The following is a 24,911-nucleotide window of genomic DNA, read 5'->3' on the forward strand; positions in this document are numbered from 1 at the left end:
TTTTGTCCCTCGGCGGACACCGTTGCCAGCCAAAGCTATGTCTCCGCGCTTGCCGCCTTCGTAGGGTGCCGAATTGTACCTTTTTTTCCACGCGTGCCATGGCGAGCCGAGGGGCTCGTCAGCGCCTGAAGGGGAGCGGGGGCAGCGGCGGGGACACGGTCTCGGCCGCGGACAAGCTGCGGGAGCTGCTATGCAGCCGTGAGGCGAGCGGCGCGGAGCCCCGGACCGAGTAGGTGTGCGGGCGCGGCGGGGGCGTGGCGGCCGGGCGGCTCGGCGCGGGGTGGTCCCGGAGGGTCTCCCCGGGAGGCGAGGATCCAGCCTGGCTGCCTCTTCCGCTGGTCCTTCTGCTCTTCCTGGACGGGTCACGTCCGGTGTTCGCCCCACCCTGGGCCCCCCTTCCCGGGTCTGGAGGGAGGCTCCGAGGCTGCTGGCCCAGGCCCAGAGCGGGCTGGTGTCGTGGTGTTTGAGGTGGCTGAGCCTCCGTGGGAGACGCTGGCAACAGCAAAGAGCAGACCTTTTCCGCCTGTCTCCCTCAGTTTCCTTCATTGACCACAAAGTCCTAACCCCTTACTCTTCAGTGTGGGCCCCACAACCTCCGGCACCTGCAACCGCCTCTCTCCCCAAGCCAGGGGCACTGCGGGTTAGAACCGCGTTAAAGGAGCGGTCAACATATGGAATTGGAGGAGGTTATGTACTTTGCACAAGTTAGGCCTCTGTGCATTTGAACAAGTGAGGAAATGAATAAAGATGTGGAAAGTAATGACCTTGTTAGAAGAAAGAAAAGGAGAACGAGAGCTTTGTGGCCTCCAAGGAGTGTCATCGAGGCAATGAATTAAAGTGTATGAATGACCTTACGCGTTAAAAGCAGGAAGTGGAAAAAATAAGATTAATGAAGGTCTTGTCCCGTCTGTATTCTACTTAGAACAAACTTTTTAGGTGAATTACTTAAGTGTGCTTTGATGTTCTTGCTATTCTTGTCGTTTCTGTCTAGTTTCAGCCCTTCTAGTTAGGTCTTCCTGACACATCCTTCTCTTTGCTTCTGAGCAGGTTATCTGGGAACAAAGCAGGACAAGTCTGGGCACCTGAAGGATCTACTGCTTTCAAGTGTCTGCTCTCAGCCAGGTTATGTGCTGCTCTCCTGAGCAACATCTCTGACTGTGATGAAACATTCAACTACTGGGAACCAGTAGGTGATTTCTTTCTTCCTTCCTTCCTCCCCCCCCCCCCTTGATTTCACTGCTTGGGATCTTGTTGCCAATTAGGATACAAATAATATACAAGTGTGACTGGTAATAAAACAACTTTATTTTCCCTTTTCTATTCTAAGCTGATGGTTTACCTGCCCTTGAAGGCCATAGGAAAATGGGGCTTTTTACAAAAAGATGTAATTTGTAAATTTTTCTTAAAAATTTATTTTAAATCAAAATAATACTTTGAGATAATATTTACAGTTAACAGCTACTACAAAACTTAAAGGGAAAAAAAACAGTAGCTCTCTGTTCCACTTCTCATAGCCAAATCCTACTCCCTAGAGGTGACAAATTTCTTTCAACCCTTTTGGTTATTTTTTCTGATGTTTGCTAAAATAAAGTTATTAAATAGTATGCTTATACGGCTGTTTTGTGATTTATACGTATATAAGTCTGACTCCCTATGACAGAAAATTCAGAGGTGAGATTTTCTGATCCCATTTTGCATTAAAAAAATGCTTAGTGTAGGTAGTTTAAGGCAAATACAAGGTTTAGAGTTTCTCTGTTTTGGCTAATGAGTATTTTATTTATTTGAGAGAGAGAATGAGTGGTTGGGGGGGGCGCACGTGCAGACTCCCTGCTGAGGGACTCTATCCCAGGACCAGGAGATTTTGACCCAGCCAAAGGTAGATTTTTTTTTTTTTTAAGATTTTATTTATTTATTCGACAGAGATAGAGACAGCCAGCGAGAGAGGGAACACAAGCAGGGGGAGTGGGAGAGGAAGAAGCAGGCTCCCAGCGGAGGAGCCTGATGTGGGGCTCGATCCCATAACGCCGGGATCATGCCCTGAGCCGAAGGCAGAAGCTTTAACCGCTGTGCCACCCAGGCGCCCCCAAGGTAGATGTTTAACCGCCTGAGCCACCCAGGTGCCCCTTGGCTAACGAATATTTAAAAAAAAAAAAAAGTAAAATTAAAACTTCCTACATTGACCAAACAATAATCTTGTAGAAATTATAATGTCCTAATATTTTTCAGTATTGGGTCATTTTGATTCTTATCTATTAGTTTCAAATCTTGTTGAGAATGTCAGCATTTCTTTGTACCTTTGTCTTAATATTTTTGCTTGGAAACTTCACCTGTATGCTCTTAGCAAGGATTTTTGGCCAATTTAATCCTAAATCTGTTCTGTACTTTCAGACACACTACCTCATCTATGGGAAGGGGTTTCAGACTTGGGAATATTCCCCAGTTTATGCAATTCGCTCCTATGCTTACCTGTTGCTTCATGCCTGGCCAGCTGCATTTCATGCAAGAATTCTACAAACTAATAAGGTAAGGGCAGGCCAGCCTGGGAGTAATTACACCTGATGAAGAGATGAGTCTCTGGAACAGTTTTCAGAAAAGGATAAAATAGATTGGTAGGTAGGAGAGGACTTTTTTTTTTTTTTTTTTGAAGAGTAATCATTTATTCATTCCACAAACATTAATGGAGCAACTTTAAATTTTTAATTCCAGGATAGTTAACATTGTTATTAGTTTCAGGTGTACAATATAGTGATTCAGCACTGCTGTATATTATTAGGTGTTCATCAAGGTAAGTGTATTTTTAATTCCCATCACCTATGTCATTCCTCCCTGCATCCCCTTCCCTTTGGTAGCCATCAGTTTGTTTTCCGTAGTTGAGTCTGTTTTTTTGGTGTTTTTTTTTTCTTTTGTTTCTTAAATTCCATAGATGAGTGAAATCATATGGTATTTACATGTTTGCATATAGCAAGATTTCATTTTTATGGCCAAATAATATTCCATTTTATGTTATATACTGCCTCTTTATTCATCTATTGGTGGACCCTTGGGCTGCTTCCATAATTTAGCTATTGTAAGTAATGTTGCAGTAAACACAGAGGTGCATATATCCTTTCAGTTTAGTGTTTTCATTTTCTTTGGGTGAATACCCAGTAGTGCAATTACTGGATCCTATGGTAGTTCTATTTTTAATTTTTTGAGGAACCTCCGTACTGTTTTCCACAGTGGCTGCACCAGCTTGCATCCTACCAAGTACACACGAGTTCCTTTTACTCTGCATCCTGACCAACACTTGTTTCTTGTGATTTTGACCATTCTGACAGATGTGAGGTGAAATCTCATTGTGGTTTTGATTTGTGAAGAGTGATGCTGAGCATCTTTTCATGTGTCCGTTGGCTATATGTATGTCTGGAGAAATGTCTATTCATGTCTTCTGTCCATTTGTTTTTTAAAGATTTATTTTAGAAAGTGTGCACTGGGTGGGGGTGTGGCGGCAAAGGGGGGGGAGAATACCGAAGCAGATTCCCTGCTGAGCTGGGAGCCTGACGCAGGGCTTGATCCCAGGACCCTGAGATCATAACCTGAGCTGAAATCAAGAGTTGACTGTTTAACCAGCTGAGCCACCCAGGTGCCCTGACCTTGCCCATTTTTTAAATTGGATTATTTGTTTTTTCCTTTATGTTGAGTTGTAGAAGTCTTTATATACTTTGGATACTAATAGACCAGATTTTGTCTGGTAGGCACTTTAAGTGCTGTGGATGTAACAATGGCCAAATCCCTGCCCTCATGGAATTTATAGGTTAGTGGGGAAGGTGAATATTGAACATGTAATTATAAATGCAGCGGGTCTTACGGAGGAAAAGTACAATGTGCAATGGGATAGCATATTAGGAGAGCCTGATTTAAACAGAGTGCTGAAGGATAGTTAAGAGTTAATGGAGACTTAAGCTGATGACCTTTCAGAAATTTGACTGTGATAGGTCTTGGCATGGATATCTTTGGGTTTTTCCTGTTTGGAATTTACTAACCTTCTTGAATCTCTAGGCTTATGTCTTGCCAAATTTGGTAAGATTTTAGCTGTTATTTTTCTTATACTTAGATAGCCCTGCCCTATTTCTCCTCTCTTGAGATTCCAATGATACCAATGTTAGATGTTTAATTATAGTCTCACAGGTCTCTAAGGCCCTAATCATTTTTTTCCCCTACTTTTTTTTCTGTGTTGATTGAGCAATTTCTAATCTTCCATGTCACTGATTGTTTTCTCTGTCCCCTCCATTCTGCTGTTGGGCCTCTTTGTTTAGCTTTTATTTTGATTGTGTTTTTTCAGTTTTAAAATTTCCATTTGGTTTTTCTTTATATATTCTATTTTACTGCAACTTTTTTTTTTTTCACGTTTCCAGTGTGTTCTTGATTGCTCATTGAAGCACTTTTACAACGGCTCCTTTAAAAGTTTGTCAGATAATTCTAACTTCTCATTTTGTTGGTATCTGTTGATTATTTTTATTCAGTTTGAGATTTTCCAAGTAATTTTCAGCTGAAATATGGACATTTGGGGGATTATGAGACTCTGGATCTTATTCATGGGCCCAACATGCTTCCTCTGCATCTCTGGGTCTTATTGAAGCCTTCTGTTTTGTCTGGCTGCTCTTGATACCACTCTAGCAGGAGAAACGGTCTTCTCCACCTTTGTTAGTGCCAGGTGGGGGTAGAAGTTGAGGTTCCTCACTAGGCCTTCACTCTTGTGGGCAGGATAGGGGTACTTCATTACTGCTAGGGTGGAGTGAGGATGTGAAGTCCAGACTTACCCAAGTGGTCTCCACTGACAGTGTGACCAGAGCGGGAGCTTGTTACCACCAGTGAGGATGGAAGTCCTGGCTTCCTACTGGGCCTTTGATGGCATGGGTGGGAGTTGGGCTAGATTCCCCCCACCCCACTGAGTGCTTTGCTGGAGTGGAGTGGTTATTGTCTAAAGGTTTTCTGTCTTGTTAGGCTACCTCTTTCTTGGCCTTTTGGCGAGATCGACCAGGCTTTGGTTGGTGTTTGTGGTTACTGGCATTTCTAGCTGCTAACTTCTTAAGTCTGGAATATAGAAGGTGAAAGAGAACCCAGGGAACTTACCATTATGTTTTTCCTCTGGTCTTAAAATGCCTAGGCAGTCTGCTACTTCCTCTCTACCTTGAGTTATCATAGGTTTACTTTACCTATAATAATGTCCAGAATTTTTGGCTTTACATAGCAGGAGGCAAAGGGAAAGTATGGCTAATCCATCTTCCATGAAGCAGAAGTCCCTGATGAGGGAACTAGAAGGTGAGTAGGAATCATCTAGGTAAAGGAAGAATGGGGATGAGGGAAGAAAACCATGAGGCTGGGAAGAGGACCAGCAGGGCCTTCTTGTATAAATAGGCTTGATGCTTGGAAGAGACAGTGTGCAGTGGAGTGGGTTTCGTGATACTGAAAGGTAGGTGGAAGCCAGACTTATACAACACCTGGTAGGCTCTAGTAAGCAGTTAGACATTTTTTTTTTTAAGATTTTATTTATTTGACAGAGAGACAGCCAGTGAGAGGGGGAACACAAGCAGGGGGAGTGGGAGAGGAAGAAGCAGGCTTCCCGCCAAGCAGGGAGCCTGATGCAGGGCTCAATCCCAGGACCCTGGGATCATGACCTGAGCTGAAGGCAGACGCTTAACAGCTGAGCCACCCAGGCGCCCCAAGCAGTTAGACTTTTATTCTCTCCCCCACCCCCGCTGAGGGTGTTCTGAAGCCATCCAGAGGTTTTAGACAGAGGAGAGACATGATTGCATTTGCATTTTAGACTGATCAGAAAGGCAGCACCTTAGAAAGTGATAGAATTCTGCCCTTCCCTTCCCTACCTAGTAGTTCATTTCTGGTTTTTTTGAACTTAGCAGAGGAAAGGTATATAGGAGAGGTCTTAGTGGAGAAATAACAATAAGCAATGTTTAAGGCTTTCGTGTCCTCTTGGGTATCCACTGTCACTTCCAATTTGACATGTTCAACAGAATCCTTCGTCTTCTATCACTCTTCCTCTTACATCAATGACATGAGCAGGAAGCAGAACAGGAACGAAGATTTCCATTGTTCTTCCTTATAATCTCCTTCCTGTTAGGTTCTGCCAATGGAAGCCAATAGGGGGCCACTTGACAAAGAGGAATTAGAGTTTATAGAGTCCTAGCCCCAGCAGCATCATGCACAGTAGAGAGGGTGGATTGTTGCTGAATGATCATCTGGTAATAATTGGCACCCCCTAGTGATGGTTACCTTTCCAACTTCTTGCCACCCTAGGCAAGAATACCTTTGTTTTGTTTTCCTGTGGATCTGGGTGTCTGTTTCTCTGAACTTTATACTCAGCAGTGGGATCCCGTATATATATAGTTATATACATATATATATATAAATATATCTACATACCTATATATATCTATATATATAAAAATATACTTGATATTTCTGACTTGCTAATTTTTGCCCTTCTCATGTATGTGAAATGTTTCTTATTTCAATTGCATTTCTTTGATTACTTGTGAGGTGTAACATTTCATTTGTCATTCAGATTTCCTTTTCTGTGAATTACCTATTCACATCCTTTGGCTGTTTTTCAGTTGGGTTTTCTGGTTTTCTCTTCTGATTTGTGGAAGTTCTTAAGAGTAACCCCTTATAGGTTTTAGATACTGGAAATCTTTTAGGCTGTCACCACTCTATTTTGTTCTTGGACCTTGTGTTGGACAGAAATCTTTAATTTTGATTCAGTCAAGTCCATTAGTTTTTCACTGCATGATTGGTGGGTTTTGGGTCTTTCTGAAAGAAATCCTTCATCACAGTTCACAAAGATGTTCTTAGGTATTTTCTTAGCTTATAATTTTACCTGTCACATATAGGGCTTTAATACATTTGAATATTTTTTAAAAAGATTTTTAAGTAGTCTCTACACCCAGCATGGGGCTCGAACTCACAACCCCAAAATCAAGAGTCACATGCTCCACTGAGCCAGCCAGTCACTCCAGTTTGAATATTTTTTATAAATTGTAGGAAGATCCAGCTTTATTTTTTTTTTTGATGCAGTGAACTGGATTTTTCAGTACCATCTGCTAACTAACCCATCCCTTCTTTTCTGACTTGTAATACCGTATCTATCATATACCTTATTCCCACATGTATGGGTCTGTTTCTGGCCTCATTCTAGGTCATTGGTCAAATTGTTAGTACCATATATATATATATATATATTTTATTATGGGCTTTGTAGTGTGTGTGTGTGTGTGTGTGTGTGTGTGTGTTTAATATCTGGTTGATAAATTTCTCTCCTTGTCCATTTTAAAATTTGTATTTAAAAATCCTATCACAGTTTGCCCCTCCCCCAAATTCTGTTGGGTTTTGATTGGAGTTGCATTGAACTAAATAGGAGAATCAGTATTTTTATAGGTTTGTCATTCCATCCTTGATGATATAGTTATCCATTTAGTCAGGTTTTGTGTGTCCTCTAATAAAATTTTTAAATGTACCCATTTCAGTCTTACCAAGTCTTGAGTAGTTTAATGCCTACATTCTTCATACTTTCTGCTGCTGTTATGAAAGGAATCTTGTTTTGCTTTTTTTTTTTTTTTTGGGTGGTCATTGCTGATAAAGAGGAATACAACTGATTTTTATTTATTTTTTTTAAACTTTTTTTTTTTTAAAGATTTTATTTATTTATTTGACAGAGTAGAGACAGCTAGCGAGAGAGGGAACACAAGCAGGGGGAGTGGGAGAGGAAGAAGCAGGCTCATAGCGGAGGAGCCTGATGTGGGGCTTGATCCCATAATGCCAGGACCATGCCCTGAGCCTTAGGCAGACGCCTAAAAACTGTGCCACCCAGGTGCCCCTGATTTTATTTTTTAATCTTAATCTAAATCTTGCTGAATTTCCTCATTAGTGTCACTGGCTTATCAGGTGTATCTCTTGGATTGTCTCCCATCTGTGTAGGTAGTTTAGTTTCTTCCATTCCTTATACCTCATTTTTTTTCTTGTGTACTTTTGCACTGACCAGGATTTCTAGTTCTATGTTGGATGTTAATTGCTGTGGGGGCATTGTTGTCCGGCTTCCAAATACAATTTTTACATTAACTCAAGTTAATTTTTAATTTTATTTTTAAGATTTTAAGATTTTAAGCCCCACCTGACGTGGGGCTTGAACTTACAACCCCAAGATCAAGAGACACGTGTTCTTCTGACTAAGCCAGCCAGGTGCCCCTAATTTTTAATTTCCTAAATGTTTTCTACTTTCCCCAATTAGATGAAGGGTCCTTACATGTGTAAATACTTTGTACTAAAATTATCTGAATTCCTAGCAGCATCTAGAATAGTGCTTTAGTGTATACTAGGTTTTCCGTATGTGTCTGTTAATGAATCTGGCATGTATTGGATTCCTTTATTGAACTCTGTTAGGAATTTTTTGGTTATAGTGCTGAAAATGGGAAGTATTTCTAAGTTACACGCGGTAATACTAATGATATATATTTAAGTAATGCTTACATTCTGAAGTATTCAATGCTCTTAAATATACCAGTGCACTGTAGTATGAAAGGTATTAAGTATAAACCCTATTATGTTTATTTTTTAAATTGATGTTCTTATGAGATTAATAAAACCACATTACAGGTGTTTGGAAGATAGGAGGGAAAGTATACACTTAAGTCCCAGCAGCCTGATACAGCCACCTTTACCATTTTACTACACTTCATTTCAGTCATTTCATATGCTTCTGACTTCCAAAGCTGTAATTCTGATGGGTAAATAATAGTGTATTGTGTATTTTTACCTGGTATTGAATAATTATCTGTAATTATCAATATATTATGGTAATGTTTGTTGAATGTATGAGTTTCATATTATATGAATTTTTCCACTGTTGCTGTAACTGAATTTCAAGATCTGTGTAACAGCCAATGAAATATATGTGCATAATTGAAACATTTCCCCATCATCAGATGTCGTGTAGTTTTTTTTTTTAAGCAGTTTTTCTAATGTAATAGTGCTGCACTTATCATTTTCATGACTAGAACTAACCTTCCCTGCTTAGTTCATGTTACTTCTGTGAGCTGGACTCCTAGAAATAGGTGTACTGGGTCTAGGGGTAGGAATACATATATGGTACATGCTGCTTTTCAAAGGATTATGCCAATTCACAGGGTTACTAATGACAAATGAAGGTGGTTTCATCTTGAAGAGTTTTCTTGTTTCTGTGACTTCTGTTTTCTTGTCCTGGGTTTCTTTTAGATTCTTGTCTTCTACTTTTTACGATGTCTCCTGGCTTTTGTGAGCTGTATCTGTGAACTTTACTTTTACAAGTGAGTATAAGAGCTTTGTTTCTAAAAGTGCTATGATGAAAGCCCAATCTAGCATAAGATTTTTTTTCTGATCATAAGCAGTTATAATAGAAAAAACTTCCTCGTAGCTCCTAATACAATATTTGAAGAATACTATATCTTCTCGTTTTATTGACATATAATTGAAATATAACATTTTGTCAATCTAAGATGTACAACATTATTTGATAAATGTATAAGTCGTGAAATACCACAGTAAGGTTAGTTAACACATCCATCGCTTCATACTTTGTGATAAGAACATGTAAGATTTGCTGTTAGCAACTTTCAAGTATGTTAATAATGTATCGTTAACTATAGTCACCAAGCTGTATACTGGATCCCCCAGGACTTACTCATCTTCTAACTGGAAGTTTGTACACTTTGGCCACTGTCTCCTAATCTATCTCTTCCCTACCCCCTGCTTCCCCAGGCCCTGGCAACCACCATTCCATTCTGTTTCCACAAGGTTGGCCTTTTTTTTTTTTTTTTTTTTTTTTTTTTAGATTCCACATGTGAGATCATACAGTACTTGTCTTTCACTGTCTGACATTTCACTTAGCATAATGTCCTTGAGGTCCATCCACATGTTTCAAGTGGTAGGATTTCCTTTTTAAATTTGACTGAAAATATTCTGTTGTACATGTATACCACATTTTCTTTATCCATTCATTAATAGATGGACATTTAGGTTGTTTCTGTGTCTTGGCTGTTGTGAATAGTACTGCAGTAAAAATGGGGGTACAGATATCCCTTTGAGATAGTGATTTCACGTCCTTCAGACGTATACCCTGAAGTGGGATTGCTGGATCATATGGTAATTCTATTTTTAATTTTTTGAGGAGAGAAGTGGGAATTCTTGTTTTGAAACAAACCATTGGAGGGGAATACTTCTAATTATCACTTTCCTTCCTAAGGTTCGTAAGTTCCATATCTTCATATAAAGCTAGGTTAATACATGGGTAACTGGTGTTTTATTTGGTAGGATTTAGTAGAGTCTTATTTTTGGTTGCGAGATACAGAATCCTGATTTACCTCTTCCCCTTGAGCTTAGATGATAGGAAAGCATTCCCACTGTGGGACTCACTGCTCTTACTTGCACCCAGTACATTGTCTTTCACCAAGTACCTATTGGTTGATTGAATATTAGTGGAAGTATTAAGCTTTTAAGTGTTGGAGTAGTAAAAATAGCCATTTTTTTTACATGCAACCTAACATTTTAATAATGGTTTAAAAGGTATTTAGACTTAATAATCATTATTAATGTCCCCACTGGAAAACAGCTAAAAATGTCAGATACAAAAATTCTTTAGTCTTGACTCTGGGTGGTGCAGAAGAGAAGAAAGCAAGCCAGTGCTATCTTTGAGGATTGTAACCATACATTGGTTTTTTGTTTGTTTGTTTTTGTTTTGTTTTTTGTTTTTTTAGATTTTATTTTTGATTTGACAGCGAGAGGGAAACACAAGCAGGGGGAGTGGGAGAGGGAGATGCGGGGGCTCGATCCCAGGACCCTGAGATCAGGACCTGAGCCGAAGGCAGAGACTTAACGACTGAACCACCCAGGCGCCTCTACGTTGGTCTTCATATTGGTTCAGGACTGAATTCACATCACTTTACATGATCCCCCCCAAATCCCAAGTTGAGAATTTATTTCAAATTGTTCTGGGTTGGTAGTACTCCTAGGCATCTGGCAAAAACAAACGGAGGGTTTCTTCAGAGAAACGCATCTTTAACCCAGGTGTCAAAGAATTAATAAGTTCTAGTGAACAAGAGATAATAAAAATCACAAAGCACGGAAGAGAACAAGTAGAAATAACAGAAAGCTGACCTGCAAAACGTCATTTATTAGGAATTACTAAAATAACATAAAATAAATATATTTGATATTTCTAAAGAAGTAAGGAATTGAAAACATGAATAAGAAACAAGAGTCTAAATAATCCATAGAGTGAAAAGGAGGTTAGAGAATGGGGGGAAATATTTGCAAACCATAAGCTGAAAACAGGTTCAATTGCAAAATCTATAAGGAACTCCTACAACTCAATAGAAAAACCCTCTATTAATCTGATTAAAAATGGACTAAGAACATCAATAGACATTTTTTTAAAGATATGCACTTAGTAGGTATATGAAAAGATAGTGTCACTAATTATCAGAGAAATACCAGTCAAAACCACAGTGAGCTATAACTTCATACTTGTTAGAATGGCTCCTATCAAACCCCAGAAAAAAACATGAATAGGTGTTGCAAGGACTTGGATTGGAACCTGTGTGCCCTGTTGGTGGGAATGCAAGATGGCATAGCCACTGTGCAAAACTATATGGAGGTTCCTCAAAAAACTGAAAATAGAACTACCATATGATCCAGCAATCCAACTTCTGGGTACTTATCTAAAAGAATTGAAACAGGATCTGGAAGAGGTATCTGCACTTCCATGTTCTTTGTAGCATTATTCACAATAGCCAAGATTGGAAACAACTTGTGTCTATTGACCAATAAATGGGGGAAAACGTGGTATATACATAGAATGGGGTATTCAGTCTTGAAGGAAATCCTGCAGTGTGACAACATGCATGAGCCTTGAGGATGTTGTGCTAAGAGAGCTAACCAGTTACAGGTGGATAAACACTGCATGATTCCACTTATGGGATTCTAAAATAGTCCATCTCATGGAAGCAAAGCATAGGTTGGTGGTTGCCAGGGGCTGGGCAGAGGGGGAAATGGGAAGTTGGTAATCAATGGGTCTAAAATTTCAGTTGTGCTAGATGAGTAAGTTTTAGAGAGCTACTGCACATGTGTGTGGGTAGTTAACAGTACTGTGTTGTATGCTTAAAAATCTGTTAAGAGGGTAAGACCCCCTGTTCTTACCACGATACAATAAGATAAAAAAAGGAATGAGACTATGAAGATAACCCAGCAGATCTGAGAAAGAACCAAACAGAACTTCTAGAAATGAAAGTTGCATAATTGATACTTAAAATGCAGTGGTTAATTTGAATGGCTAGACACTAATATGTGAACTAGAAGATCGATAAGAAGAACTCAGAATGAAGTACAGAGTGACAGGGAAATGTAAGGGAAATACGAAGATGTTAAACATGTATTGACAGATTCAATCAGATTCTAGGAGATGATAGAATGGGGAGAGGCAGTATTTAGGGAAGTAATAGCTAAGAATTTCCACAATTGATGAAAAAAAAAGTATTAGATTCGGGGAGCCTAACATATCCTGAGTTGGATAAGAAATTAGTGAAACCATGTAGAACACCAAGGGGAAAGAAGATCTTAAAAGTTGAGAGAACTAAGAGAATACCTACAAAGGAATGCTAGATTGACAGAAGCTGTCTCAAAAGCCAGAAGATAAAAAAAAAAAATTCAAAGTTCTCAGAGAAAACGATTGTCATCCTAAAATTGTGTACTCAGCTAAGCCATTTTTTAGGACCAAGAGCTTAGTAAGGCTTTTCAGGAAAAAAAAAAAAAAAAAAAACCAACAAAAAGGGGGAATTTGCCATTAACAGATCCTCACTAAAGGAACTTAACAGAGGATTTACTTAGGAAGAAGCAAAATTACTTCAGAAAGCAGCTCTGAGATGCATGAAGGAACCCAAGCCAGCAGACTGTTAACACAGGGGTATGTCTGCACAAACGTGGGCTACTGGAAGCGGTAATCATTCCTAAGAATGTTTACGGGGTTAAAAACCTCCAAGAAGGAAGTGAAGGAAGTGTGTAACTGCTTGGGTTTGAGAAACAGGGACTTAGACACCTGCTTATTAATGCTTCGTGTGTCTCCTCATCTTTTTATCTGATAACTACCATTTATCGAGCAACTCTGTTCCAGGCACTCTTCTGAGCACTTTTCCATGCATTGTCCTCACAGAAGTCTGACAAAGTAGACATTCTCATTATCCTCACTTGACAGGTGAGGAATCTGACAGAGAGTTTGTCGCTAGACCAGGGTACCACTGCTAGTAAGTCGTGGAGCCCAAGTTTGAGCCCGTGCCCATCTGAATCAGGGACCTGTTACTTTTCCACTACATCATGCTGTTGTCCTGTTGAGAGTACACATGATCTTAGCATGGAAAAGACACATTTCTTCTTAGGTAGAGAGCTGCTCTTCTGCTTAAAGAGTAAGAATGTTTGGGTTTGTCTTGCACACAAAATTGCTAACAAGCCTGCCCGGGCAGTTCTGTGTGTGACTTTAGATCTTCAGTGTTCTCTGGGATACAGGCATATTTTTTGCTTTGATTTGAAATGTTTGTCCTTAAGATTTGCTGTGCTGAAGGTCTTTGCCTTTCTCCTAGGGCTGTGTGCAAGAAGTTTGGGCTGCATGTGAGTCGAATGATGCTAGCCTTCTTGGTTCTTAGCACTGGCATGTTTTGCTCCTCATCAGGTGAGTAAAAGGGCAGGTGAGGGTGTAACAGGTGCACTGATCTTTCACAGCTGCATTGAAAGGGAGAACTTGTCTAGGCGTAGGTTATGTTTGGATAGCATAGCAGTACTTTGCAGAGCACTGTTACCTGCATGATCTTCGTCAACACTTACAGCAGTTTTGTGTCAGGGATAAGACAAATTTTCCATTTTTGCAGATGAGGATGTGGAAATTGAGAAAAGTGAAATGACTTACTGGGAGTCAAAGAACTCATAAGTGGCAGAGCTTTCTGTTCATGTCACTTTCTTTTACATTATTGTATTTTTTTAAAAATCACTATAAGGCTGAAAAACACCAGTACCCTCTGCCTTTCCTTGCTGTTAGGGGAAGAAAAATAATTTTGTTATCTTGCTCTTGTTTGTGTCTAAAACCCCTGTTCTTCATGGTTCTGCTTTCTGCCCATTATTTGCAATGTATTTTATAAAGGCATGCATCCTCTGTTGGGCTTTTTTTTTTTTTTTAAACTACCTTAAAGAGAATTAGAATATAACCTTAGAGCGGTGGCTTGCAAGCTGTGCTGCCATTGAACATTTCTGTTCTCTGAGCCATGGTGGCCTGTTGCCAAAAGGTAGCCTGTTCCCACTTCTCTGGAAAAATTAAGCTACTAGATATAATTGTCTCAATTTTAATCTCTGTGTGTACCAGAATCTAGTATAACACTAAACATGCCCAAAAATAGTATCCAGCACAAAAATGTATATTTAATTTCGTTGGCTGTATCAAAACCTATGTGGTTGTGCAGAGACCTGAGGTCTCTTTACTTGAGTAACTTTGAGAGTCACTGTTCTCAGGGAGACTGTGCTCTGCCCTCCAGGCCGGCAGAGACCTCCAATTCCTCTGTCCCTTTTGTCCTCTACATCGGCAGCCATAACCGACAACTTCGGACAGTATCAATATGGGTTAGCATTTACCTGTGAAGGTTGTACCTCATGGTTTTTTTTTGTTGTTGTTGTTGTTACTTTGCTACTCCTAAAGTTGATTCATACGAGAGGGAGATACTAGCTTTGTCATCTCAGCTGAGAGTGAGAAGGCACAGAGAAGTTCAAGGCGTCCTTTGATACACAGCCTCTAAACCCTTTACTGAGTTTGGGAGATCATACGGCCTGTTTGTGGTCCTTGCCTAGTGCTGATGTTTCTTCCCTAGTGCTAGGTGAAGCAGGCTTGTACAGCTTGGAGAGGCAGATCTGCATTTTTTGTGTAGAATTGTTTAGAAATGCTGATTAAATGTCACTGTTGCAGAGACCCTGAAAGTACTCAGTCCTCTACTGTTTACTACAAGAAAGTAGTGCTGGACAGAAGTAATTAGGGAACTATCTATGTCCGTCGATGCAGGATGTAAAGTAGGGTTGCCATCCAATATTTCGCCCTTGAGAAGGCCCCCCCAGAATTCCTGGGGGGTAAAGGTTAGTGCCAGGACAGTCTCAGAAGACTATCACAAGATAAACTGCTTCAGAAATAGATAGTAAGCAATGGCTCTAAGTTTCTTGAAGCCTATTCCCTGCCTGAAAATATAGCCTGGAATTCTCTAAGTTTTGGATTTGGGGTCAGGCCAGGAGAGGAATGGCGTGCTTGGCATTGTATAACTAGGCATGTGTTGGTACCTAAAAAAACAAGAGTGAGAAAATAAGGAAAATCATTGAATTTAATTTTTTTTTTTTGGAGGCATATCCCTTTACTGCACAATTCTAGTATGTTCCTCAAAATGTGTTCCTGGTTATTGACATCGTGCAATGTGGGTAGATTTTTAATAACACCTAATAAACCTCAAACTCTTGTCTCTCTCCCTCTTTCTGTTCCCCGTTTCTTTATTCTTGCAGCCTTCCTTCCTAGCAGCTTCTGTATGTACACCACGTTGGTGGCCATGACTGGCTGGTATATGGACAAGACTTCTGTTGCTGTGCTTGGAGTAGCTGCCGGAGCTATCTTAGGCTGGCCATTCAGTGCTGCTCTTGGGTAAGGGACTAACACAGTTCATCTGCCTGTATCCCTGGGCACATAGTAAATCTCTATGTTAGCTTATCTCCATGTTGTCTGGTTACGACCTAAAGTTACAGGAATGAATTGGACTTATAGAGATTATGGGAAATGGAAGAATATTTCTCTTGGTGCATATTGTTGATTAATTCTAATAAGAATATTAACTATTAAGCCTCTGCTGTATGTTAGCTGCTGCTAAACCCCTTATAAACTTTTATTCCTGAGCCTTACAACAGCTTTGCAGGAGAAATACAATAATTAGTGCTTTATTTTTTTACTTTTTATTTTTTTAAATATGTATTTGAGAGAGAGAGCACGTGCACATGCACGAGTCGGGGGAGGAGCAGTGGGAGAGGGCCGAGCAGACTCTGAGCTGGGCTTGATCCCAGGACCTTGAGATCACTACCTGAGCCAAGATCAAGAATCAGTTGCTTAACAGACTGAACCACCCAGGTGCCCTAATCATTAGTGCTTTATAAATGAGAAAATAGAGTCCAAGAGGGTAACTTGCCTTTAAGGTTGTGTTTGCTGGGGTGCCTGGGTGGCTCACTCGGTTAAGTGACTGACATTGATTTCGGCTCAGGTTGTGATCTCAGGGTTGTGAGACTGAGCCCCACATTGGTCTCTGTGCTCAGCATGGAGTCTGCTCCAGATACTCTTTCCCTTTGCCCTTCTCCCTGCTCGCTTGCTCTCAATATAAAAAAGTCTTAAAAGAAAAAAATTGTTTGCTTTTGGACCCAGGCCTCCCCGACTTTGCCGCTGATGTGTTTTCCACACCACACCACTGTGTGCTGTGCATTTCCCACTCACGAGGCCTGAAAAAGGACTTTCCCTGCTGTCTTAAGTTCTTGCCTCAGCAGCTTTGTTCCCATAGGCCCATAGTATTTCTCATTCCTCGTGTTTCTTGTTCCCACCACTTCTGCTGTAGTCTGCTGCCTTCACTTCTTACCTGCCCTGCTAGTAACTTAGAAAAATACTGTACTTTGATGTTAAGGTTATTATAGTACAGTTGACCCTTGAACAACTTGGGGGTTAGGGGTGCTGACCCCCCGCACTGTTGAAAACCTGCATGTCACTTTCGGCTCCCCAGAAACTTTATAATAGCCTATTGTTGACAGAAGCCTTACCGATAACTTAGTCAATTAACGTGTATATTGTATGTATTATGTATTCTTACAATAAAGTAAGCTAGAGAGATGAAAATATTACTGTGAAAATAAAGAAAAGATATAGTTACAGAACTGTGGTGTAGTTATAAAAACAAAAACAACCCACGTATATGGGGACCCACACAGTTTAAACCGGTGTTGTTTAAAAGTCAACTGTAGTAGTATATCTATTTTTATTAAAAAAAGTTCCAGTTTGTATGAGGTGAAAAGAATTCTTAATTCTCTTTTCCCTAGCCTAATCTTCAAAGATAGTCACTAATACTTTTGTATATATCTTTCCAGAACTTGTCCTTATGTGTGTAAATACACACACGTATGTGCATACATACCATAAATTCTTAAATAGAATTATCCTGTAACTGTCTATGTCTTCTATCGTTCGTAGACTTAAATTATTCTGTGTGGGTTGCATAGCATTCTGACCATAATTTAGCCATTACCTTATTGGTAGATGTGTAGTTTTCAGTTTTTTTGCTATGCCGTACAATGGTTCAGTGAACATTTTTGTACATATGTCTGTACGTTTATGGAAATTTATGAGGTAAGTTTTTAGAAGGGGAGTTACTAAGAGGATAGGTATTCTAAATTTCCTTAATTGTCTTTCATTTTTTTATTTTTTATTTTTTTGAGGCTCCAAACTTATTCACACTGTAATTCTCACATGGAATAAATATATAGGTTCTTCATATTTCCTGCATTGTTCTGATTCTTTTTTAACCCACTGGTTAACAGAGAAAGAATTTTAGTTTCATTATATGATCTCACTGTAATCCAAAAGTGTCATTGTCTTTCTTTTTTTTAAATTTTCCTTAATTGTCTTTTAAAGGTTGGTTTCCCCACCTCCAGTTTTTTCTTCTATTTTACATATCATCAAATTTTTAAGATTTTGTGTGAGGCCCTCTTTTATCTTTTCTCCTTTCAACCATCTTGATGATTCCCATATCCTAAATCCAGTGCAGTCGTCTCATATAGTCCTGGTTGCCTATTAGATATCTCTTTTTCAATAGCTAAACATTTACAAAACTGAGCTCATTATCTTCTCTCTATATCTGTTCTTTTACCTGTGTTTCCCAATAAATGATACCACGATCTACTCAGTGCTGAACCAGGAACCCGAGAATTATCTGTGACTCTTTTTCTCTTTCCTGTATCCTATTTATTGTACCTCCTGAGTATCTTGAATCTGACTACTCTTCTTCACCTCTGCTCCTGGATTACCACACAGCCTCCTGAATGTTCTTCCCATCTCTAGGCTTGATCTCTGTAAATCTCTCCACAATCAAACTAGAGGTTTTGTCCTGAAATGCAGATATGATTGTATCACTCCCTGGTTTGTTTTAAACTCTATAATAGCTTCCCTAGTCCTCTGTGTCACAGAGGTTGGCAACCTGTGGCCTGTGGGCCCAGCCCAGCTGGTCCTGTTTTGTACAGCCCAAGAACTAAGAAGTTGTTACGTTATAAAAGGTTAACAACACACACACATTACCGACAGACTCACACAGAATATGCAACAGAGACCATATGTGGCCTCTAAGGCCTAAAATACACACTGTTAGGTCCTTTAAATAAAATGCTTGCCACCCCTTGTTCTATGGTATCCAGATTCTAACATGACGCACAAAGTCCCGATCTTCCCTCCTTTTTACCTCTACAGCCTTGTCAGTTCCTCTGTTCCTTTTACTCTGCACCATTGACATTGAACTTTGTGAGTTCTTCAGATACCTCTGGGTGGCATGTTTTGATTGGTCTACCTTTAGCCGAGATAAGGGATTTTAGGATCACTATCAGCTTACCTTCATTTATTGAATACTTTGTGTTAGGCACTGCTGATACTTTGATAAAGAAGACAGTTACAGTTCCGGCTCTCTTGGAGCTTAGTAGGAAAGACAGACATTGAACAAATAACTAAAAATATGACTTAGCAAAGGAGAAGTAGAGATGCCATGGAAATGTAACTAGTTGGGCAGAAAAAAATGAAAACACAAATGTTAATGCAAAATTTAGATAGTAGAATGTGGAAGTTCATATCACAGAAGAGCTAGCTTGTGATAGCACATGGCGTTGCTGAATAAACGAGAGAGGTGGTAATGCCGTGTGAGTTCAGAGGCGGGAGAAATTGGTCTGCAGAGAGTTTCTGCAGAGGAGGCAAGAGCAGAGCCTGCAGTGGACATTTGGGTAAGTTCTGTGGAAATAGGTGGGTGTGGGGAGGGAAGTACTTGTGACTGGAGCATGGGTAAAGATTCTGACTAGTGTTCTAGATTTGGAGGTTATGGATATGGAGGTGGTTGTTCATGCAAGAGTCAGAGTACCTACCGAGAAAACGAGTGTAGAGAAAGAGGAGAAGTTTGCTTCTGGGACATAAGACCATGGTAGTGCACAAAAAAGACACTAGAAAGGATCACTTGGGAAGAGGCCAGGAAAGAACAGGAACCAGGAAGCCTAAAGAGGAAGGAACAGATGCTTTGTGTCAAGTGCTGCATAAAGACCAAGGGAGGTGAAGCTTGTGAAGAGTTACTGGGTCTGGCCGAGAGGAGGTTCCTATTGACCTTACATCTGTCTCACTAGCTTGAAGCCAGGCCTTCAGGAAGGAGCAGTGGAGGTGACATACATATGCCACTTGTTTGAAGAATTTAAGTGCAAGGGAGAAGAGCAAATGGTGTTGGAAGGGAATATATCAGAACTGACATGTCGAAGTTTGTAATATTATTAAAATCTTTATAAATCATGGAAGAGATGAGTATTCATTTGGCCCCGTGGGTGTAGGACTGCAGGGCACATTCACTTACAATATATTTTGAATGTGCATTACACATAAATATGTATAAAATGGAGCTCTTTCCATAAGCTCAGTATTAATATTTCTTGTGCATTTTGGGGTGCAAAGTACTCTCGTGGGCTCTGTGAAGAGAACACTATATTGTTGAGAGGACATCCTCTCCTATATCAGCTTTCTTTCCTCACTGTTAACTGCTAGAGACATTTTTTTTCCCTCTGTTCAGTTTTAGGTATGTGTAAATCTGACTTGAGTTTATATTCTAAGTATTTAATTCCCTATTTTGTTTCTCTGATAAATAGTTTACCCATTGCCTTTGATTTGCTGGTCATGAAGCACAGGTGGAAGAGTTTCTTTCATTGGTCTCTGGTGGCCCTAATACTGTTTCTGGTGAGTTTTATTTTTTCTTTGTTTTGTTTTAAAGTTGTAATGAAAGCATGCTGATGTAGGAAAGAGAATATGAGAAATGCATTCTGTTTTTCATTTTGCAGTTTATCCTGTTAGTATTGGGAGAATGTTTCCAGAACAAAACCCTGCAATTGGTATCTATTTTCTGCTCTGTCTTAGGTGCCTGTGGTGGTCATTGATAGCTACTACTATGGGAAGCTGGTGGTTGCACCACTGAACATCGTCTTGTACAATGTCTTTACTCCTCATGGACCTGATCTTTACGGTAAGGCCGTAGGGATCTGGGGAAGAATAGGAGATAGCTTCATTTGCCAGAGCTTTGAAATTTCCGCTTAGTTGTTTCATTTTCTCAAATACAGCATTTCTTTGCTGGTAATCTTCTTACCTAAAAATAAATGACATTTGGATATAGCGCAGTGATGATAAGTAGCCACTAAACATTTCTTCTTGATCTTTCTTTCTTTCTATATTTATTTGAGAGAGAGAGTGTGCACATGCATGCAAGTGAGTATGGGGAGGGGCAGAAGCAGAAGGAGAGAAAAACCTCAGCAGACTCCTTGCTGAGTGCAGAGCCCAATGCAGGGCTTGATCTCAAGACCCTGAGATCATGACTTGAGGTGAAACCACAAGTTGGACACTCATCCAACTGAGCCACCCAGGCACCCCTTGATTAATATGATTTCTCTTAGTCCTGCTGTCATTCACAGCATGCCATGGCTCTTGAAGCTACTTTTTTATTTTTTTTAAAGATTTTATTTATTTATTTGACAGAGATAGAGACAGCCAGCGAGAGAGGGAACACAAGCAGGGGGAGTGGGAGAGGAAGAAGCAGGCTCATAGTGGAAGAGCCTGATGTGGGGCTCGATCCCATAACGCCCAGGATCACGCCCTGAGCCGAAGGCAGACGCTTAACCGCTGTGCCACCCAGGCGCCCCGAAGCTACTTTTTTAAATTAAAAGTTAACTTTTTTCTGTTGTCATTAGAAAACCAATACAATAACAGAAATAGGAAAATAAAAGCATTCGTGATCCCGTTATCTCCAGGTAGCTATTGTTAACACCTCGGAGTATATTCTTCCAGAGGTTTTCTGGACATAGACACGTTTAGTGTTACTTGTTCTTTTAAAAATTTGCATTTAGTGTCAGGCATTAGGAAAGGAAGTTTGGAAAATGTGTAGACAAAGCAGAGCAAGTGATAGAGTCAGCATGAGAGGGTGGGTAGTTTGGCCAGTTTAGGGTTGAGAGGGGAAAAAAGTGGGATGCCTTTAGTCTGGGGAAGGCAGTCTCCATTTTACCTCCACCCCTGCACCCCACGCCTTATCTCAGCTAGCCCTCAGTCTGTTTTATTTACCCCCCCCCCAGGGCATTTGAGTTAGTGACAGTTATAGAGGGATGACCTAATGATCTTCCTGGTCAGATCTGCCGTTTTATGAGATTGTTTTTTCATTAAAATAAGTTTAGTTTCTTTTGCATTAATTTTCTGAAGGTCTTGAAGCATTTTGTATATGTGATCATCTTGGGGCTCTGCTGTGAAGCAGGTTAATATTACCTCTGTGTCTTATCAGTTTAAGCCATGCCCATCACTTTTCTGTGCCACTTTGCCAACAGAACCAACAGATTGGATGAGGAGATTTAAATTAAGCATATGAGTGAGATTTAATTGGGCCTGTTGGGATTTGTGGAGTATTGTCATTTTAGAGGGCAGTAGGTAATAGGTCAAAATTGTGTTTTGTTCAGTGACTTGAATTCACAGACTGCCTTGTTTAGAGAATAATTTCTAAGTGAAGGAATTTTAACTTTTTTTAAAGTTTATTTATGTAATCTCTACACTCAACATGGGGGTCCAGCTCACAACCCCGACATCAGGAGTCCTACACTCCTCTGGCTGAGTCAGCCAGGAGCTCCCTAAGTGAAGGAATTTTAAAAGGTTTTCTACGCAACTAGTGAATTGTTGAGCATTAGATCAAAAATGAATGATGTACTATATGTTGGCTAACTGAACATAATAAAAAATAATTAAAAGAAGGCTCCTTTGGGACTGCAAGATCCCCAAGGATGTGGAAAAACTGCAATTTTAAGCTTTTGCCTCTAGATGTCTCCCTTTAGCTAGAGAGAGTTTGTATGTTTAATTGCCCCTTCCTTGTTTTAGTTGCCTTCTAAAATTTTATTTGGTTCTCCAAGTCAATAGAAGGAAGACTTCCTCTTAGACCCAGAGTGCACATTAGAAATTGATTTACTGGAATCTGTTGGAAGCATAATATCCATTATATACGGGTGAATAAATTGTTAATTTCAGTTTAATTTTGGGAAATTGTACCTTTTAAACAGGTTATTACATATTGATATTTCGATTACTCATTTACAAAACTTTGAGAGTATATGAAAGCAGTTGCCGAGATAGATGAGGTTTATAAATCTACAGGTTGGCCAGGAGAGTAGAAAAGAAAGAATAAATTCTGATTTAGGTTTCTGGTTTAACAGTGGCTGGGTTGGGAATCTTTGTTTTGGGATCCAGCAGAGAAGTGGCCAGTCTTTTCTTGGATGTTGGCATCTGCTGTTCATTTTGGCCAGTGTTTGCCTGGGGGAAGTGCCTGGAGCTCTGTTCTGCCTGTTTTGAAGAACCTGGGATAGCTTCAGTTCAGATTTTGCTATTTTGAATGTACAGGAACTGATCACTTTCCTAGTGATGGTGAAAGCTCTGTTGGGACAGAAGGCATTGTCATGCTGGGCACCAACAGGACTGATGCACTGCTGTAGTCAGACTTGAGGGCGTTTTTCCTTTATGGTAGAATTTTTGTGCTTTTACCTCATCTTTGAATTTGACAATTTTGGGATGGGGTTGATGTCCATTCTTTTTTTAAAGAGTAACTAACTCCTTTTGCAGAGAAAATATTTCTTCCATCTTAGAAGTACGTGTTCTTTGTGTATTCTAGGTCCTCAATAAAGAGTTGTCATGATGAATAAATAGATGAACAAATTTGGGAGTATCATTCAGGTTATATTATGCCCTGATCACTCTTCTGTCCTACAACTATTTTGGTTAGACCTGTTGTGGTGTATTAGATTGGGATTTTTTTAAAATACCAAATAAGAATAATAGAGGTGAAAGTACTTTTTAAAACAGAGTACTCTGTGATTGTCCTCTAACTTATAATGGGTGAGTCCATTCCATAAATACCAAAGACTGACTTTTTAATAAATGCTTTGATGCCGTACCATTGTCAGTGAGACAGCGTATCTTTTGTCCTGGAAACTCCAGCTCTTTCGCTTTGCCGACATGTTTGGCACTACTTAGCATAATTTGACTATTTTGTAAGACTCTCCTGCTCCAAGTGCTTCATTAGCTATGGTAGGTACGTTTTTTATCTGAAAATTACAAATGCATTGTGTTGATAGTTTCTGCCTTCGTGTCTTAGTGCTGTTTCTTATATATAAGCCTGTAATACTTCTCGAACAGAAAGATAACTGGATTTCAGCTGAAGAAACATTAAATAAATTGCCTTTGAGCATTTGTGTCCTCCTAGAATTTGCTGTCCAATAAGGCTGCAGGCACAGGAATAGATAATTATGGTCCGGTGTATTATGTGCTGCAGTAGAAAGATGGGGAATCCTAGTAGGAGCAAGTCCATCTGTTGGTAGCAAGAAGACTTCTTAGAGGTGGTAGTCCTTGAGCTGAGCATGGAAGGAAGAGTAAAAGTTTAGTGAGTAGATGCTAGGGGAGTGTATTTCAGACAACTACAATGTCCAGTGTAGGTACTGCTGAGACGCAAAAAAAAAAAAAAAAAAAAAAAAAAAATCGAACATTGGATTCTTTTTTAAGAAAGAAATTTAACAGTGTTAGCTGATTTTAGGTAGAAACTACACAGGCATGAGCAAGATAAATTCAGTCTCTCTGTTGTGATTATAATATAAATATTGACTCCATTGTTCGTGGTTTTCAAAGGGACCTTTCTATACTTTCTTGGTCAGAGAGCATTTATTAATGACATACTCCAGACCTGAGCTGACTCTTTGGAAGCCAGGAGAAAGAAAAAGAGTACTTCTTTACAACTATTAATTACAATAGTTTCTGTTTAAAAAAAAATGCCTGTTATATAGCAAAAATCTTACACAACTGTCTTGTTGCCCTCACAAAAGTTCTGTGAGATAGGCATTATTTATTCTTACTCCCAGCTGTGGAAACCAAGGTGGGGATGGTGAGGGACTTGCACATAATTAATAAGTGGCAGAAGTGGGATAAGAGCCCAGGGCTGTCTGACTCCAAAGCCTGTGTTCTTTCCACTGCAAACAACCTCAGCAAAACCCTGGAGTTTGGCAGTTGAGATTCTACAGGAGAGTAAACTTGCAGAAACAGAGCATGAGTTGGAGGTGGTAGAAGATAAGACTTGTTCTGAAGAAAGGGCAGGAAGTAGCTGTACCTTTGAAGGTCCTATGTACTTAGGCTTAGAGAATGATCAGGAGCCTTTGGAGAGCCTCGATGGCACGAGGCCATGCGCACTGGCAGGCTGTCTTTCACATGGGAGGAGCATTGCGCCACCCTTGTCAGAGAAAGAAGGAATATTTGGACGAGATAAAGAATACTTGGCATTTAGGAAATTTAGTGTAGACGTAAAATTGCAAAGTTGTAGGCAAAACATCCCTTTGGTGTCAAAGATCATTTAGTGTTGCAAAAAGAAAGTGACTGGTCATGGCACTGATTTTGCTCTTACCCTTGTAACATTTCAAGTTGGTAGATGTTGAGGTTGGTAAGTATTTTCGTGTGGGGAGTGAAGAATGGTGCTGTCTGAGGAGGAGTACACAGA

The 24,911-nt window shown here is 39.9% G+C and overlaps 1 protein-coding gene across 4 annotated transcripts in view; it reads left to right on the forward strand.

Annotated features, from left to right (window-relative positions):
• The first annotated feature begins 96 nt into the window (after positions 1–96).
• ALG9 (ALG9 alpha-1,2-mannosyltransferase) overlaps positions 97–24,911 on the forward strand; it is a 95,843-nt gene continuing 71,028 nt past the window's right edge. For 3 of the 4 annotated variants that reach the window (XM_045797752.2, XM_087868443.1, XM_087868442.1), the window contains exons 1-8: positions 97–229; positions 1,048–1,186; positions 2,389–2,523; positions 9,265–9,335; positions 13,656–13,744; positions 15,601–15,736; positions 20,005–20,092; positions 20,270–20,375. In XM_045797752.2, the coding sequence (XP_045653708.1) occupies positions 99–229; positions 1,048–1,186; positions 2,389–2,523; positions 9,265–9,335; positions 13,656–13,744; positions 15,601–15,736; positions 20,005–20,092; positions 20,270–20,375 (895 nt within the window). In that variant the 5' untranslated portion in view covers positions 97–98. Of the gene's footprint in view, positions 234–1,047; positions 1,191–2,388; positions 2,524–9,264; positions 9,336–13,655; positions 13,745–15,600; positions 15,737–20,004; positions 20,093–20,269; positions 20,376–24,911 lie in introns of all 4 variants that reach the window. The other variant, XM_045797755.2, reaches the window with a different exon arrangement.

This window comes from Ursus americanus, chromosome 16 (genome assembly GCF_024610735.1).
Source record: "Ursus americanus isolate L20-20 chromosome 16, mUrsAme1.1.p, whole genome shotgun sequence".
In the NCBI taxonomy this organism is placed as follows: domain Eukaryota; kingdom Metazoa; phylum Chordata; class Mammalia; order Carnivora; family Ursidae; genus Ursus; species Ursus americanus.